At 44.7% G+C, this 19,429-nt stretch overlaps 1 protein-coding gene across 5 annotated transcripts in view; it reads right to left on the reverse strand.

Annotated features, from left to right (window-relative positions):
* Nucleotides 1–19,429, reverse strand: part of trps1 (trichorhinophalangeal syndrome I) — a 160,773-nt gene that overhangs the window by 84,820 nt on the left and 56,524 nt on the right. For all 5 annotated transcript variants that reach the window (XM_060942961.1, XM_060942959.1, XM_060942960.1 and 2 more), the window contains one exon: nt 4,796–5,396. In XM_060942961.1, the coding sequence (XP_060798944.1) occupies nt 4,796–5,396 (601 nt within the window). The remainder of the gene's footprint in view (nt 1–4,795; nt 5,397–19,429) is intronic.

A 19,429-nucleotide genomic window follows, 5' to 3' on the forward strand; every position in this document is an offset into this window, starting at 1 on the left:
CTAGGAACATTCCAAGTGTTTTGACCAATCAAAGCAGTGTCGTGAAAGCAGTGTCTCATGGAAGCAAACTCAATTAACTTTTCTCTCCTTATTTTACTTTCCTCACCCTCCAGTCCCAAAGCTACGCAGAGCAAAACTCTATTATTGGTATCAATTTTTCCAAATCTTTTTTTTTTCATTGTTGTATGGAACATTTGCCGATTGCATCACTTAGGAAAGAGATATAACTTTTTTTGACAACCTACACGGTGATTCATCATTTAAAGGAAACTCCTAGCTAGGAATCAAAATAAATGATTCAAGTCCTTTCTAGGGGAACTTCTGATATTGCCACACTATGATAATCCTATAATCTGAAAACTGTTTTCGTAACCTTCTTTTGCAATATGAAAAAGCTGTGAATTAAGGAATATGGAACTTACTGGTTGCTTTGAGGTTGTCTGGTGGTGGGGTAATCATAAACACTTATGCTTCTAATGGGAGAGCACTGAGCAAGAGAAGAAAAGTTCCGATTTAAATCCATCACTGTCCTCAGAGAAACTCAGGAAGAAAAGGGGAGAAAGAAAGTAGAGGACATCTGGAGTAGGAACGGAATCGATGATGTGCAACATGGATTCAATAACTTCATTTTATCATGCAGAAACAAATTAAACATTTGATCACAGCCCACACTAGCACTGAGATAGAGAGCGAAAAGCCGAATGAGCAAACAGTAATGAGCAAGAACACTGGCATTACAAAACATAATTAAAAGCCAACAGGCTGTTTTCTAATGAAGAGCCCTTCAGGGATAAATAAATAAATTAGGCCCTCTGTCTTGTGTTTGGTCCTCTAAAACAGAAGCTGCATGGCGGTTTTGGTTGCTTGTTGTGCCCTAGCAAGGGCTGATATCCAGGATGAACTTGTGAGTTTGTGAGAAATGAGTTTCAAAAAGCCCATGAATAAACAGAAAAAAAAAAGTTCACTGTGGAAAGTTAGATCTTGAGGGTGTCTGTGTGGAAAAATTTAACAGGCCCAACCAGTGCCTTCATGTTATCTTATATCTGAATTACACCAGTCTTTATCCAACGTTCCAGAAGTTATTCCAAACCTCTTTCAAACATCACCATTTTCCTTTGTGTTGCAGACAGAGCCAAGCCTCATCGTTGGATCTCTTATCTGCTGCCTCAATATATTTTAATCCCTTGATGAATACAATACAGACATTCTCATCTCACGCCTGCAAAGCTTCTCCAAGCCCTGGCTCTAGACCGGGTTCTTCCGGTTCTTCGATGAAGGGCCCCTCCCTTCCTGAGCCTGGTTTTATAAAGTGTGATGGTGACTCACACGCTAAGTCATGGTAACTTAAAAAATATTGTGATGGACCTTAAAGCTCTTCTGAGTCCCATTAAGCCCATGTTGGCACAAAAAAAAGAATTTAAAAAATCTGATTCAACATTTCCTGAAAGATGGAGCAGGGCCTCCACCCGTGCTCCAGTGTTTCATACATTCAGCGACACGCCTCAGCTAATGACTTCACCACAGAGAGAACCACACCCAAGCCTCGCTCTTCTGGAACCATCTGGGCAGACATGCAGCAGTAGGGCAACTCAAAGTTGACTAATTGTGGGTAGTTCTTTTCTCTTTTTTTTAAATTTCCTTCTCTGTGTATTTCCCTCTTTGTACACAGGTAAAGCACAGTTTAATCGCCGATATCTCTGCAAATGGAAGTTCTCTGGAATTGTTCACGTCAATCTGTGTTCCTCACCAGCGCTAACGTTGAATATAATTTACCACTTAATTGCAGATCATTTTCATGCTTAATTGCAAGCAGGCATTCTTACTGTTTACCTGAAGTCATTAAACTCTTAGCCTACAATCTACTCATTTATCGTAAAGCATATTATTAGGTAACTGTGACTGCAAGTAACTACAATGGAAAGCTATGCAGTTACAAAAGCGGGGAATGCGAGTCCAAGGATTTTAAAGGGTTAGTTAATTAAAAGATATGCTATAGCCTAGGTTATGACATGGCCATGTATAACACATATAATAAAATAAAAGTTACAGTTGGACGTGCAAACTAATTATTATTATTTTAGCTTTGGGAAAAAAATTCTTATACTACTTTATGTATTTGCCTTTTAGGTAGACAGTACACTAAAAAAGTAACTCAAGAAGTGCACTAAAAAGTGATTGATCATCCCATTTGGGCTGGTTGTCTGCCTTTTCTTCGCAATTTGCCCTTCATTTTGAGCCAAGCCATTTTATCAGTGGACAATGGATTCTAAAGTGGAGAAAGTGGGAAGCCGAACAGGGACACCATTACTAAAGCTGCTGTGTTAGTGAGTCACTAAAACACGGGCAAGCTCAAGGGCTAGACACGGGAAGCAATGTAAGTTCTTCCCTCGAACAAGGCAATTTGTAAGGAACACGAGGGTCATGCAGTTAGTGTTTTTAGCTGAAATTGAGACCATGGGTCAGTTGCATAGGAGGCTTCATGAAACTCATCTTCATATATGTCTACCATCACCTCAGGGCTCATCTCCAACAGATGGCGGGTTCCACATACAGCCCCGCTTCACTGCTTTTATAAAATAACACACTACACCAGACGTATTTATAAAATTCACCGTACCTGATAGAGCAATAACATCACCCCGTTCATAAAGCAACAACACATGTATAACACACTGGCTTAGAAGACAATGAAGTGAGCCATAGAGATATATTTATTTACAGATATGTAAATATGGTTTAATCATGGTTTTATTCACATGGACCTTAGCTCCGCCAGATATCGAACAAACGTCATAGTTTATGCTAATTGTGAAGCTGTTGCCGTATTTTGCTTTCTTTGTGAACGCATGTTCTTAGTATTCTGTTTAAATAAAATTGAGAACGTATTCGATAGTACATGACTGCATAGTCATTCCTTTGTTACCTGGAAATGAAATCCCAGTAAAATAGGTTATGGTAATTACGTTGTGACTCGTGACAGAAATCTAAGATGAAACTGTCTCCTGCATGGTGACAGTAGAGAAATTCAAGAAATACGACGGCTGCAGGAAAGCAGATGATCAAAAGACGACAAGTTCCCTGTTGTTGAGACGTAAATTGAGTGCACTGTGCGCTATCTAGATTGTAACAGGAGCAAGCAGTCTGCAAATCAAATGCACAATGTCTCAGTAGCTTTTTTATTTTTGTCGTGTGTGTCCTTTCGTAAGAGCCAATCCAAGGATGTACTGCATGTTGATGTTTGTTTCTCCTCTTGCGTTGTGCAGTGTCTTTATTCTCATGTTTACTGCATTCGGCGAATCTCTCGCAATTAGGAGGACCCTACGTTAAGGGCAACAGAGAGCAGTAAAGAGCCTGCACAAACAACTGACCTCACTGAAAACCAAGCAGGAACAAACTCACACACATATACATAAAGAGAGAGAGAGAGAGAGAGAGAGAGGAAAAATAGAACACCTAGGCGTGGGATAAACAAAATACCCAACTTAAGGTAAGTGCTGGAAAGAAATAACTGATTGCTATTGTTATGGGCTGTGTTCCTTAATCTTACCACAACAACCAGGCATTGGGTACACAATACACACACACACACACACACACACGTCAGTGACATGCACACATTGTCAGTGGGGTTAAGTAGGGCTGGGCAATATAGCTGAAAAATGTATCACGATAAAATGTTTCACTTTAGTCAATATCGATAATTATTGATAATTTTAAGACCTATTTTAATAGGATAATTATCAGGAAAAAAAAGGTTGAATTTAACCACTTTATTTTGAATTTAAACACCTTAATTTTATCAACAGTCTCCTCATCGTTTGCACAGTGTTTCCCACACAGACTCTACTCAGGCGGGTCGCCCAGGAATATTAACGGCAGCTCAAAGTATATTTGCCGACTCATTTTAGCAAATAATCATGAAGAACGAGAATGTTCTATAATCGATAGATAAATAATAAGGAACATAATGTACTCTATTAATAAAAGGCACAGTACATTATGTGTTTGAACAATTGGCCAAATAGCTGACAACATGAATGGAGATCTTTCATGCTGTAGGAAGTCTTAATCAGTGTGTACATTACATGTTATTGTCAATATTACCATGACAATAACATTTACTGATTTACTGAGCAGCACAAGAAGAGTATATTTCATTCTGCGTGAGCAGAGCAGACTAGACGTGATCCATAATCACACGAAGTAGAGCATTTTTGTGGCATGCAGTGCTGGCCCCTTCAGCCAGCTGCCACCATAAGTATGTTTAAGATCTGTGAGAAATGCAGCTCGTTTTCTCACTCCACGCTGTTTCTGTCGTTGTCACATGTCAATGGTGCAACTGAACAATACACCTGTTAAATCTGTGGCTCTCTCTCTCTGTGTGTGTGTGTGTGTGTGTGTGTGTGTGTGTGTGTGTGTGTGTGTGTGTGTGTGTGTGTGTGTGTGTGTCACTCATAGCACACTCCGTTATCAAGGGATATGATGGGCTGTTTATGAGCCAGGGACGGAGCAGGTCTGGGGTTTGTTCATGCAACCAAACTTTATGTATTCATTATGTGCTTCTCTGACGGTTTGCATTTAAGTGAAACTATCGTACATTCTATCGAGCAATTTTCTTATTGCTATTGATGAAGTCTCTAAGATTCATATTGCTTTATGTTGTATCACCCAGGCCTGGGGTAAAGCAATGAAATGTTTGGAGAAGACAGATAGTCATACAGTTATTTCAGGAAAGAATCTGGATCAAAATGAGGAAATAAACAAATGGGCAGATAGAGAGTGTAGAGGACCTTACCCGTAGGAGTGATTGTGACTCTTCCTTGGCGCTCTTGCCCTCTGTTGAACTGGGGTACTGTTGCCCGGGCTTCTCAGCTGCTGTGCCTGCTGGTGTCCCCTGCAGGTAGCCCTTGGCATCTGCACTGAGGCTGAACACCAGGCCCGGCGAGTCTCTGAGTACAGCTGCACCTTTCTGCTGCTGCTCCTGTGGGACTGAGGTGGAGCTTAACAACCCTAGTGTCACATGAGGGAACGGTGCGGGGCTTACCCGCAGCACCTCTCCCACTCGCTCTTTTGGCACCCAAAGCATACCCTGGATTTGCTGCTCTGTCCCTCCTCGGGCCTCAGGCCAGGGCTTCTCTTTCTCTTTCTCATCAGGGGCTTCAGTCTTGACAGTCTCGGCTGGTCTGGCCTCTGGGGGCACCAGACTGTAGAGCTTCAGGTCGCTTTTACTCTCTTCTTTAATGCGGAGAGTGGAGGGGGCGGAACAGCCATTGGCAGGGGCGGAGCCTGGCTCACTAGAGTCCTGGCAATGGACTGAGTTGAAGTGGTCAAGCAGGGATGTGGTGTCGGCCGCCGTGAAGCTGCAATGGCGGCACCGACAGCAGCCGTGAACCCTCCTAAACACACAGAGAGAGAGAGAGAGAGAGAGAGAAAATGTATGTAGATACACTAATACAAGGCCTATTACAGGTCTTCAGTTAATGTTCACATCAAACGTCACTTAAAAATGCCCTCTGATCATATATAGCCGCAGATTAATGTTCTTGGCTGACAAGCGTAGAAGCTGATGTGGTCTTCAGCTGTTGTAGCCCATCTGCTTAAATGATTAATGTGTTGTATATTTTGTGTACTGCAAAAAATTCTCTTAGCAAGTGAAAATATCTTGAAAAGAGTTGAAACGATCTAGCATTTCCTATTAGAAGAATACAAGACACCAATTCTGAGATTATTAAACCTAGTTCTAGATTGCAACCAACTTATTCAAAGATGTCTTATCAAGTAAAAATATCTGTCCATGCAGCAAGATACTTTCACTAGTATTAAGTCATTTTCTCCTCAAATTCAGTTTTCAATCTTTTTTGCAGTGTAATGCTTTTCTGCTCACCGCAGTTGTAAAGAGTGATTATCAGGGTTAAGCTGTTTCAGAAACGGCCTGTCTCATGGGATTTTCACACACAACAGTCTCTAGATTTTACACAGACTGTTACCAAAAACAAAAACAAACAAAAAAAGGATCTAGTGACTGGATGTTCTGTTGATGAAAAAAATGTGGTAATAAGAGAGGTCAGAAGAGAACGGTTCAAACTAACAGGAAGGCTATGCTCCCCTCACCACAGTTATAAAGAGTGGTTATCGGAGTTACTGTGGCCTTCCTACCAGTTTGAACCATTCTCTTCTGACCTCTCTCATTAGCAACTTTTTTCAGCAACAGAACAAGCAGAGCAACCAACAGCCATGCCATGTTCACAGTCATAAAGCTCACACTTTTTTCCTCAATCTGATGTTTGATGTGAACTGACACTCGTGAACTGTATCTGGATTATTTTGTACATTGCACTGCTGCCAAATGATTGGTTGATTGGAGAACTGCATGAATGTACAGGTATACCGTAGAGGTGTTCCTAATAAAGTAAGTGTATATTCTCAGCCATTTTCAACCCTGGGCATATAAATAAATATCATTCCCTCCACACCAAGGAAACACATCACTCAACTGAAAATATCTGGTGCTGAGATTCCTGCTGCTCTAACTGAGGTCTGGATTACTTCAATGCGGTATAGGTGGTCTGCTTGGCCTGGTCTTTTCACCTGCACAACAATTCCATCCATCCATCCATCCATTATCTGTAGCCACTTATCCTGTTCTACAGGGTTGCAGGCAAGCTGGAGCCTATCCCAGTTGACTATGGGCGAGAGGCGGGGTACACCCTGGACAGTCGCCAGGTTATCGCAGGGCTGACACATAGACAAACAACCATTCACACTCACACCTACGGTCAATTTAGAGCCACCAATTAGCCTAACCTGCATGTCTTTGGGGGAAACCAGAGCACCCGGAGGAAACCCACACAGACACGGGGAGAACATGCAAACTCCACACAGAAAGACCCTCGCCGGCCGCTGGGCTTGAACCCAGGACCTTCTTGAATGTGAGGCGACAGTGCTAACTACTACACCACCATGCCACCCTGCACAACAATTCATTTTTCTATTTTCTTTTTTAATAAATAGAAAGCAATAGAACAGTGAACAAGTGCCGAGCCATCCACAGATGTGAAGTAAATAAATAGGCTGAACTTTAAGTAAATGAGTGTAATATTACTCCTGGAATTCAAAATGATTTCCTTCATGCTTGGCCTTCCTGTCTCTCATCATCCATTACAAGTCAATGCAACCAAATTTTCATCTAAATTCAGCAAACAAATAAAGAAGAAAATCAAACCTGGCTCTCGAAAGCTTCTGTTTATTCTACCATTATTCATTGCTATGGCTGGACTTGTGCCACTGATCAATATCTTCATGTGGTGAATCTGAAAGCACAGCACCAGAGCCGGACTGATTTCAAGTAAGGTTTCAATGTAATAGCAACAGCCTAGAGGGTTTTTGTTTTTTTGTTTTTTTTTAGAACAATTCTTAATGCACCCCCTTCCTTGCTGAAACAAACTTTAGCAATATTAGGTTTCACTTCCTAATCAGAACTGGCCTAGTGGTTACCATTAAACAGTTTCAGAGTCTCTAATGGTTTAAAAGGTTTCCAAAAGTCCACTCAATCTTGATTGAGTTACCGATTAATGATATATTCAGTGTGCAATTAATTAGTTGCTGTATCTTAATCAGAGCTGGACAGTAACAAAGTACATTTACTTGAGTACTGTACTTAAGTACACTTTTTGAGTATCTGTACTTTACTCGAGTATTATTTTTGTTGGAAACTTATGACTTTAACTTCACTACATTTGAAAGACAAATACCGTACCGTACTTTTCACTCCACTACATTTCTGTCAAGGTCCTCGTTACTCGTTATTATGAAGCAGCTTTGAAAGTGGATGTTTTTTTCTTTTCTTTTCTGAAACGTGATTGGGTTTTTTTCGCAGGTGACACTGAGACAGCTTATCAGTAATCACTAGAGTCATGTCACGTCCATAGACTGGATAAAATCAAGAGCAATGATTTCTCTGCAGCATTATTTGAACATGATCAGTTGATGGCGGAATGGAAGGAGGAGGTTCTTCTGGAGAACGCATGCACTCATGGCTATAATTAGAACCCATGTTTCAGTTTTCTGTATGGATTAAATATTCGTTTTGTTTTAAATGTTTGCTTTGTTTGCCAAAAACGAACCACATCATGACCTACAAAAACTTGCCGTCCAACCTGCGGAAGTGTATTGAGGTGTATAAACGTTTTATTCCAAGAGAAAGCTTGCAATGAAGTTGTCTGTGCTTTTAGAGCTAGCGATAATGTTACGATAGCTATGCAGTCTGGTTAGTCAAATGACTTTCTGTGGATTTGCTCACCAAGTTGCCACAGCTTTGTCCACAGCTAACGTTTACACATAGCTAGTTAGGCCCCGGTCACACCGCCCGAACTTTGCTGGAGCGTTCCTTGAACGGTGGGGGGGGCGAATTTCGACAACGCTCGTCACCGCGCACAAAATGGGAAAAAAATTGAAAACACGGGCGTTGGCTTAGCGGTGCACCGCTGAAGCCGGCGTTGCTTTAGCGTTGGTTTAGCGGTAGCGAGCGTTGGTTTAGCGGTGACGCGAGCGTTGGTATAGCGGCGTTCTGCGCATGTGGGCTTTGGCTCGGCGGGGGTATAAAGTTGGTTTAGCACCAATCATAGCAAGTCTCTCAGCATCCATGGTGATACAGTTTTACTGTAACTTTGAGCAAATTCGATACAGATGAGGTCTGAATTCAACGGCAGCTCGATTCCAAATGAGCTCCTGGTCCATTTCTCCCCGTATTCACGGGCGCAGATAGAGGGTGGGACGGGTGGGATTCGTCCCACCCAGATTTAAATTCACTTCGTTCGGTCCCCCCCACTTATAGGGAGGAAAAAACGTCTATGCTGTCTTTCTTTGCATAAGGCAAACCTCACGGAAAAATCAAAAGAGTAATTACCATTCGGTTTATTGAGGTGCACGGCAGTGTATACATAGTTGCAACAACTCACATAAAACAAAACAAAGACTGATATTCGGTTGGTTGAGCTGCGCAGACTGCACAGGTTGCGAGCTCGAGCTTGGTTGCTATGGTAACCCACAACAAGCTTGACAGGCATTTCGGGGTTGGGGTTGGTTTGCTGGTAGCTTTGTCCCCCCAGTTTTTTGTCCCCCCCCAGTTCAAAAAACGTATCTGCGCCCCTGCCTGTATTTATAGCCAAATTCTGGTCCCGCTCCGACACCTCTATACCAACGCCAAACCAAAGTTCATCGCCGCCATGGATAGCTGCTTCAACGCCCGACACCGTTCCAGCAACCCCGTGTCCGCTTGTAAAACGCTTACAACCGCTCCACCGAAGTTTGTGCAACGTTTAATCGCCGCCCGGGCAATGCTGGCGAACCAGCAGTGGTCCAGCGTTCAAGATTCCTGCATTGGCCTAGCGGACCCAAGCGTCCACGAACTTGCGTCTAGCGGTGCCAAACTTTGACTGGGCGTTGGTGGAGCGGGGGTGAACTTTGCCGGGGCGGAAAATTGCCCCCTCCTCACCGCTCGCAATATTTTGTGCAGCTCAAAACTTTCGGAGCGGTAGGAGGGCCCCTCGAGAAACATCAGCGGTGGCCAAGCATATACGGCGTTGCTTTAACGGGGGCCAACTTTTGTTAAACGGTGGTGAACGGTTACGAGCGGTGATGAATTTTTTTCACCTCTCCAGGAACGCTCCAGCAAAGTTCGGGCGGTGTGACCGGGGCCTTAACTTGGACACTGATAGTTAGCATGTAAAAACAGAGCTACGCTAACATGAATAACGTTAACTTATCTGAAGTCCTTTCAGAAATATGTTTTAGCACAATCTTGCCAAATAAACAATGTAGATATCTGTGTTTATCTGTGTTTAAAGGTGTTTATTCGACAGAGTCCACAAGCTAGTCAGTAAATCCAGTCGGTTGCTTCAGAGGCATTAGGCATTGGAAGCGTTGTGGTGATGATGCCCTTTATTGTCACTAGTCACATGTACCAGCGAAATTAGCCGTCAACCTGTCCATACATATACAACATACAATTGACATAGGGTAGACAGGACAGGAAGACAGGGATGAAGATAAAAAGGAAACACAACATGAGGAGAGATAAGGAAAAAAAGAACACCCCCCCACACACTATGCTCCTTTCAGGAGTACAGTGTGGCAATAATACAACAATGCATTGATAGAAAATGTACTTTTAATACTTAAGCATTAAAGCACTTAAAGTAATTAAGCACTGAATCTGCTCTCTTAAGAGTTGTTAATGACCTCCTGCTCTCAACTGATGCTGGTCATCTCAGTGTCCTTGTTCTCTTGGACCTCACAGCTGCCTTTGACACCGTACATCATGAGAGACTCATTTCCAAACTATCTTCTTTTGGTATTACTGGCTTAGCTTTATCCTGGTTTCAGTCATATCTAGCAAACAGGCAACAGTTTATTTCTATTGGTGTTCATAAATCATCCACTGCTACTGTTGCTCAAGGTGTGCCTCAGGGTTCTGTCCTTGGTCCCCTTCTTTTTATATGTTTCTCCTATAGGCCAGATTATTCGTAACCATGGCCTTAACTTTCATTGTTATGCTGATGATATTCAAATCTACATCACTATCACCCCTTCCATAGCCTCTGTTCAGCTGCTAAGGACTTGCATCACTGACCTTAAGCAATGGCTGCATAAGAACTGCCTTCAACTTAATGCTGGCAAAACGGAGGTTCTGTTAGTAGGTACCAAAAGACAGGTTCAGAATTTCTCCAGTTTTACTATTGATGTTGATGGTGTGTCTATTCATCCTTCCCAAGTTATAAAAAACCTTGGCGTTATCTTTGACTCCACCCTTACATTTGAACCCCATCTTAAACTAATTACTAAGAATGCTTTCTTTCACCTCTGCAATATTGCACGTCTCCGCCCTTTTCTCTTGGAAACTGATGCCAATATGTTGGTCAATGCATTTATTTTTTCTCGTCTTGACTATTGAAATTCTCTTTTATGGTCTCCCTGCCACATTGCTCAATCGCCTGCAGTACATCCAAAACTCAGCAGCTAGAGTCCTCACACTCACCAAGAGCACTGCTCACATTACTCCTGTTTTACAGCAACTGCATTGGTTGCCAGTTATCTCTCGGATTAAATACAAAATCTTGCTTTTAACCTATAAAGCTCTTCATGGTTTCGCCCCTTCCTATCTCTGTGAGCTAATTCATTTGTACTGTCCCTCCCGCTCCCTCAGATCTTCTGTCTGTGGACTTCTGACTGTCCCACGTTTTAAACTGGCATCTATGGGTGGCAGATCATTTAGTGTTGCTGCTCCTAAACTTTGGAACTCGTTACCACAATCGCTTCATGACTGTTACACTCTCTCTTCCTTCAAAACTAACTTGAAAACTTTTCTCTTTACCTCACACTATTCTTCCTAGTTTTTTTTTTTTTTTGTGGTAACTCTTGTGTAAAGCGTCCTTGGGTTTGTGAAAGGCGCTATATAAATTGAACGTATTATTATTATTATTATTATTATTATTATTATTAAGTAGTTTTAATAGGAAGTACTTCAGTACTTTTAAGTTAAGTTAAAAATCTGACTGTACAACTTTCACTTGTATCGGAGTAACATTTATCCAGTGGTATCTGTACTTTGACTTAAGTAATGAAGTTGGGTACTTTGTCCACTTCTGATCTTAATAGAATATGTGGATAAGCATCACTGCAGGAAGCCTGAAGTGCATTATCATTACAGATGTGAGAATCACAAAATGCATGGTCATAGGCGACAGGCTAAACATTAACAGTTTAACACTGTGACATTAATCCATTTAAAGTGCCCCCCAGGCTCTAGAGGTTCTAGAGGACAAGTTTACTAAAGCAAACATGTCCCAGATTAAATAGTTTACATTTGACATACCACATTATGGTATGGTATATAAACCGGAAACATTTACAAAATGGATCTTTCAAGTAGCAGAGATTAGTTTTAAATGTTGCATAGTCGATTTCATCCGGCTAAAAGGATGCAGAACAGACGGAAATACAAAGGCCCCTTGGAAAGCAGAACTCAAAATCTGTCTGCTATGAAAGAGTAAGAAAGATAGATAAAAAAGATGGAGAGTATAGCAATCCAGCTAAAAGCTCCTCTACACTTCTAGGGATGGCGAGCCAACATCAGGCCTGAAAAATGCCTCATTCAGACAAGCTGAGAGAGCGGGGGGAATGTTCCTTATAACATACAGTACCAGTGAAAGTTTGTTCACACCTTCTAATTCAAAGTTTTGCTTGATTTTTATGAATTAAAAGTCACTTCATGTCTTAAAGTAATGATGGATGTCGTTTCTCTTTACTTACTTGAGCCTTTCTTGACATAATATGGATTACTACAGTTGTGGAATAGGGCTATTTACTGGATTTTTATTATTTACTGTTTGATTTTTTTATTATTTATTGTTTATTTACTATTTTTATTATACACTGTTTGATCTCAGACAGGCACGGTGGTGTAGTGGTTAGCGCTGTCGCCTCACAGCAAGAAGGTCTGGGTTCGAGCCCCGTGGCTGGCGAGGGCCTTTCTGTGCGGAGTTTGCATGTTCTCCCCGTGTCCGCGTGGGTTTCCTCCGGGTGCTCCGGTTTCCCCCACAGTCCAAAGACATGCAGGTTAGGTTAACTGGTGACTCTAAATTGACCGTAGGTGCGAATGTGAGTGTGAATGGTTGTCTGTGTCTATGTGTCAGCCCTGTGATGACCTGGCGACTTGTCCAGGGTGTACCCCGCCTTTCGCCCGTAGTCAGCTGGGATAGGCTCCGGCTTGCCTGCGACCCTGTAGAACAGGATAAAGCGGCTAGAGATAATGAGATGAGATAATCCCATATATGTTCCAGATGTTATTTCATAGTGTTGATGTCTTCAGTATTATTCTACAATGTAAATGTCATGCTCCGCCCCGGACTTCCACTCCGGAGATTACTTATCTCCCAGGTCAGCGCTAATCCGGATCCGGGACGGTAATTCCATCTTGCCTGCATTCACGTCCTGGTTTTCTCTGCTGTCTATAAAAACGCCGTTCTCAGACAGGGACTTCGCCAGAACGCCTCATCAGTTTTTCTTGCAGTTTCTGGGCCCTTTATGCTTCTTGGTTTTTTTTGCTCTCTAGCCTGCTTGTTCTTGTCACGGTTTTTGCACTAACGTTTTGTCTTTTTCAAGTTTTTTGTGCTAGTGTTTTTTGTCCTTGCCTGCCTCGTTTTTTATCTCAGTTTTTTTGTCTGGACTATTTTTCATGTCTTTTGCACTAGCATTTTTGTCCTTGCCCACCTCGTTTTTTTTGTAGTTTTTTGTCTCTTTTTTTCCTGGACTATTTTTGCTGTTTGTTTTTTCTATATTGTTTGTTTACCTTTTTGCCATGCCCTTTCCCTGGATTAAATCACATTATTTATTGGATTACTGTCTGTGTGTTCTGCTTCTGGATCCTAATCTCCCCACACCCCCACCACCCCTAACAGTACGTTCTAGCCAACATGGATCCAGCAAAACTGATCCATCTGAGAGTGGCTATACAGCAGCAAGGAGCTCTCCTCAGGACCCACCAACAGGAGCTACAACAGATTACCCAGAACCTCTTCACCCTGTCCAATTCACTCAACCTTCTAGCCACGCAACTCCAGCACTCCCAAGCCGTGCCTACCCCTTCCTGCCCAGCCGCCTCCTTCTTCACCTCCTGCCACCGCCGCTCTCCACGAACCGAGACTCCCTTCGCCTCAGCCCTACAGTGGAGAACCAGGTACCTGCAGATCTTTTCTATCTCAATGTTCACTGATCTTGGAGCTGCAACCTCTGGCCTTCCCCACAGAACACTCCTGGGTAGCCTATACCATCACACTCCTCACTGGCAAGGCCAGGGAATGGGGAACAGCAGTCTGGGACGCCGATGCATCCTTTTGTTCCAGCTTCAAAGAATTCTCAGAGGAAATGAGGCGAACATTTGACCGATCTCTGTCTGGCCGGGAGGCGGCTAGGGAGCTGCAGCAGGGGTCCTGATCTACCTCGGATTATGCCATCGAGTTCCGGATGTTGGCAGCGTCATGCGGTTGGAACAAGAGTGCCCAGGTCGACGCGTTCCTACATGGCCTGTCCGACGCCATTAACGATGAACTAGTCTCTCGGGAACTGCCGTCGGACCTCTCCAGCCTCATGGACCTTGCCAATCGCATCAATGCTCGGATTCAACAATGGAGGAGAGAGAAGAACTGCCCCAGCTTCACCACCTCTCCACCTTCCACCTCGTCCGTCGAATCCATGCAGGTGGATCGGGTACAGGTGTCAGCGGAGGAACGACTGCACTGGCAGAGCACGGGGGCCTGCTTCTACTGCAGTCAGCAAGGACATATCTGCCGAGCCTGCCCACTAAAAGGACGAGCCCACCAGTGAATCGAGGGGCCCTGGTGGGCAATGCTCGGAACCAGTCCCCTGCTGACCGACCGTTGCTCCCTGTTATCATCACCTACAACAACCGGCATCACCATCTTCAGGCACTCATTGACTCAGGGGCGGACAGGAACCTGATCTGCTCCACTACCGCCAAGGATCTCGGAATCCCGTTACTCGCCCTCGAGGTCCCTCTCACCATCCTGACACTCAACGGCACTGGCTTGACCACCATCACTCACCTTACTGCCCCGCTCACCTTAAGGATTTCAGGCAATCACTCCGAAACTATTCAATTTCACATCATGAATGACCCTCACGTTCCTGTCATTCTAGGACTACCTTGGCTGACGCAGCACAACCCTCACTTAAATTGGACTAATAACACCATCCTAGGCTGGAGTCCTTCCTGCCTGGCCTCCTGCCTTAACTCCGCTCTGCCTCCCGCCAAACCACCACAGCCCTCAGCCAGCGAGTTTCCTGACCTCTCTCACGTGCCCCTGGAATATCTGGACTTTAAAGGGCATATCGCAGGTAAATTCAGGAGCAAGATCAATGTCTCATCTCATCATCTCTAGCTGCTTTATCCTGTTCTACAGGGTCGCAGGCAAGCTGGAGCCTATCCCAGCTGACTACAGGAGAAGCAAGATCAATGTAATTCTCCTATTTTATATTAAATTTTGGTCAAATATCTGTAACATTTTGCATTTTGTGTAATTTTTTTACCTTGCGCAATACCAGAAATATTCAGTTGAAATCAAGTCATTTGAGGCGAATTGATCCGCCTCTGAAAAAACTTGGCATTTGGATTTCCCGGCAAACGTTGATTTTCATGACATCACGTGCGGGATGCCTCCCTCTGAATCCTACGTCAGCACTGGTTTGTTTATGAGGAAACGACCTGGTGGTTTTCTGCAAATTTCTTCAACATTATCACGTAATTATTAAAATGGTTAACAGATGTATCGTAGGAGGGTGTAACAACACCAGTCATGATGGGATTAGTACTCATCATTTTCCAAAAGACCAGACAATGAGAGAGAAATGGGAGCGCTTCGTGCGAGGCACCCGGAAGCAGCCGATGACCAACAGAGCCGAGGACCAACAAAATCGGCGATTCACAAGTTGACTGTTGCCAGGGTAAGAAATAAGAGAGACTAAACTCTAAATTAGGTGTTCCTGTGTTTGTGTAGTACACAGATAATGTTATTTATTGACACACACAAAAGTAAACAACATGAAAGCGCTGGGCGATAATACACTTACTTAGATTAGATTAGATAGAACTTTATTGATCCCTTTGGGAGGGTTCCCTCAGGGAAATTAAAAAGATACCGTCCACAGCCTGTTAAAAAGCAGCCAAAGTATCTAACTAGCCTTGCTGTGACAGTGAATCCCCTCACATGCAGTGGCTGCGTTTGCCCTCGGAGGGATGTAAACACAGATGGTGATGCTAGCAGTCCACATTAGCATCTGGTACAAGGTGTGTTAGCCATGTCTCCGTAAAAATAAATAAGCTGCTCTCCCGGTAAATCCGCTGGTTGTTCAGTGCAGATAGCTCGTCGACCTTATTCGGCAGCGAGTTCAAATTCCCCATGATAATGGAGGAAATGGATGGTTTCTAGCGCCGCTAGCCTAGCTTTTAGTTTAGCCCCGGCTTTGCAGCCCCTGGGTTTCCTCCTCAGCTCGGCCGGGGTTGGGGTGTCGTATCCCGGCTCGTCCCATTGTTTTCAGGGCCAGCAGCTCCTCTCTCGAATAAGCAAGAAAACTGGCTCCTGGTTGTGTGTTAAAGTTAAAAATATCCATGAGATATGAAGAAAAACACACTACGTCTTCGTAAGAAGAGCAGAAAAGTAAAAAGGTGGAAAAAGAGGTTTAAAGAGCTAAAAACTACAAAGCTACTGGAGAGGCAGCTGTCTCATACAGTGCCCAAGGTCACATTTTCTTTACATTTTACTTCACATGCATCAAGGGATATGCGTGTCAGGGCTTGAGCTCTTGGGACCTGTCAAACACATTAAATGTATATACAACCCTGCTTAGCCGATTCCATGTGTGTAGCTTATGAAATCTTTCTCCTACAGTAGCCAGTACTCTTCTAAATGAAGAAATATCAATACATAAAAGTGATTAGAAAAAATGATTTATTTAACAATAGATAGATGAGCATTGATACATGAATCCATGGGTTTAGAAGCTCAGGCGACAATTCCATATGTCAATGCAAAATCGCTAGCTGCTAAACTTGGTCTACACAAACTGTGCACTGAACCCATGCAAGCTCTCTCAGCCTGCTGGCGGATCTGCACGTGATGTCACGAATCTGGCTCCAGACTCCCTTGGGATTTTTCCAGACGCGTTTTGTTATTTTATTTTTTTCTGCTGTAGACAGATGGCCTTGTGCAAAATTACCCCTCTGGATGAGTGTGTAAAGGGACATACTTTCATATTAAAAAAAAAAAACACAAAGTTGGTCCAGGATATGCCCTGGTAGTTTTCAGCAAGACCCGAGCAGTGTCCCTCCCTCCTCACAAACCCTACAACTGTGGTATCGACCTCCTGCCCGGGTCAGTGCCACCCAAGGGACGCTTCTACTCTCTTTCTCCCACCAAAAGACAAGCCATGGAAAAATACATCACCGTGTCACTGGCAGCTGGGATCATCCGCCCTTCCTCCTCCCCAGCAGGGGCGGGGCTCTTCTTCGTCAAAAAGAAGGACAAGTCACTCTGCCCCTGCATTGACTATCGTGGTCTCAACGCTATCACAATCAAGAATCATTATCCACTACCGCTCATGACCACGGCCTTCAAACTACTCCAGGGAGCCAAAGTGTTTACTAAACTAGACTTACACAATGCCTACCATCTCATTAGGATCAGGGAAGGGGACGAGTGGAAGACGGCCTTTAACACCGCCACAGGCCAATACGAGTACCTTGCGGTCCCTTTCGGCCTGACCAACGCGCCTGCGGTCTTCCAGGCACTAGTTAACGACGTCTTGAGAGACTTCCTTAACACCTTTGTCTTCGTGTACCTGGATGACATCCTGATTTTCTCTCGCTCCCTGGAGGAACATCGGGGTCATGTCCGGCAGGTCCTCCAACGCCTGCTAGAGAACAAACTGTTCGTCAAGGCAGAGAAAAGCGAGTTCCATCAAAGCTCTGTCTCGTTCCTGGGGTTCGTCATCTCTCCAGCTAAGATTCAGATGGACCCCATCAAGCTGGAGGCAGTCGCTGACTGGCCCACCCCATCTTCGAGACGAGAGCTCCAGTGCTTCCTTGGGTTCGCCAACTTCTACAGGCGCTTCATCTGCGACTTCAGCACGGCGACCGGACCTTTCTCAGCCCTGACCTCAACCAAGACCCAGTACAAGTGGGGGGAGGAAGCAGAGAAAGCTTTTTCCATGCTCAAGTGCAGGTTTACCACAGCACCCATTCTCACCATACCTGATCCTACCAAGCAGTTTATTGTCGAGGTCGACACTTCCGAGTCAGGGATCAGAGCCATTCTCTCCCAGAGGGCCAGTGACAACAAGGTCCACCCGTGCTCCTTCTCCCGCCGGCTGTCCCTAGCTGAATGTAACTGACATTGGTGACAGAGAGCTACTGGCTGTGAAACTAGCCTTGGAGGAGTGGAGGCACTGGCTCAAGGGGTCTAATCTCCCCTTCCTAGTCTGGACCGAACATAAAAGCTTGGAGTAACTCAAGTCTACCAAATGCCTCAATTCTCGACAAGCCCGATGGTCTCTCTTCTCCTGGTTCAAATTCACGCTCTCCTACCGCCCAAGCTCCAAGAACGGCAAGCCCGACACCCTGTCCAGGACGTTCTCTTCCCGCCAGGAGGAGTCCAAAACGCCCAAAACCATCCTCCCTCCATGCTGCCTGGTGGGGGCCGCCATACTTGAGGTTGAGACACTAGTGCAGAAGGCCCTGGAGAAGGTAACTCCAATGACATTCCACGTAATCATCTGTTTGTTCCCGGTCCTGTGTGAACCCAGGTGCTGCAGTGGGGTCATGGCTCCAAGTTGGCCTGTCATCTGGGAGCTGCCTGAACCCTGGCACTCATCCAGCAGTGCTTCTGATGGCCATCCATCAAGGAAGATGTCCAGGAGTTCATGGCAGCCTGCAACACATGCTCCCGGAACAAGACATCCAATCGACCCCCTGCCGGCTTGCTAAGACCCCTCCCGACTCCACATCGACCTTGGTCTCACATCACCCTGGACTTCATCACAGGACTCCCCAACTCAGATTGCATCCTTACTATTATTGACCGTTTCTCCAAGACTGTTAATTTCATCCCTCTGCCCAAGCTCCCCTCAGCCAAAGAAACTGCTGAACTACTCATCCAGCACATTTTCCGTCTACATGGACTGCCTACTGACATCATTTCTGACCAGGGTCCTCAGTTCACTGCACAATTCTGGAGGGCCTTCTGAAAACTCATCGGGGCCACCTGTAGTCTCTCCTCAGGCTTCCACCCACAAACCAATGTCCAGGCAGAACGGGTGAACCAAGCTTTGGAGGTAGCACTCAGGTGCATGGCGTCCAGGGATGCCAGTTCTTGGAGTAAGTACCTACCTTGGATCGAATATGCTCATAACACTCTCCCTTCCTCTGCCACAGATCTCTCTCCATTCCAGTGTTCCCTAGGTTACCAACCACCACTGTTCCCCAGCCAAGAGGAGGAGGTCGCCATACCCTCAGCCCAGCTCTTTTTATACATCGCTGCAGGAGGACGTGGGCATTGGCCCAGAGAAGACTCATTCGCTCCGCCCTCGCATCCAAGAGGCAGGCCAACAAACGCCACTCCAAGGCACCCACCTACCGGGTAGGACAACGAGTCATGCTCTCCACGCGCCACCTGCCACTTAGAACCATCTCCTGCAAGCTAGCACCCAGGTTCCTTGGAACCTTTCTCGTCAAGAAGGTAATCAACCCATGTTCCATTAGGCTGGCATTACCACTCACCATGTGACGTGTTCACCCCACCTTTCACGTATCACAGCTCAAACCCCTGGTCTCCGAGCATGACATCTACATTGTAGAACA

The sequence above is a fragment of the Neoarius graeffei genome, chromosome 16 (assembly GCF_027579695.1).
Source record: "Neoarius graeffei isolate fNeoGra1 chromosome 16, fNeoGra1.pri, whole genome shotgun sequence".
NCBI lineage: Eukaryota > Metazoa > Chordata > Actinopteri > Siluriformes > Ariidae > Neoarius > Neoarius graeffei.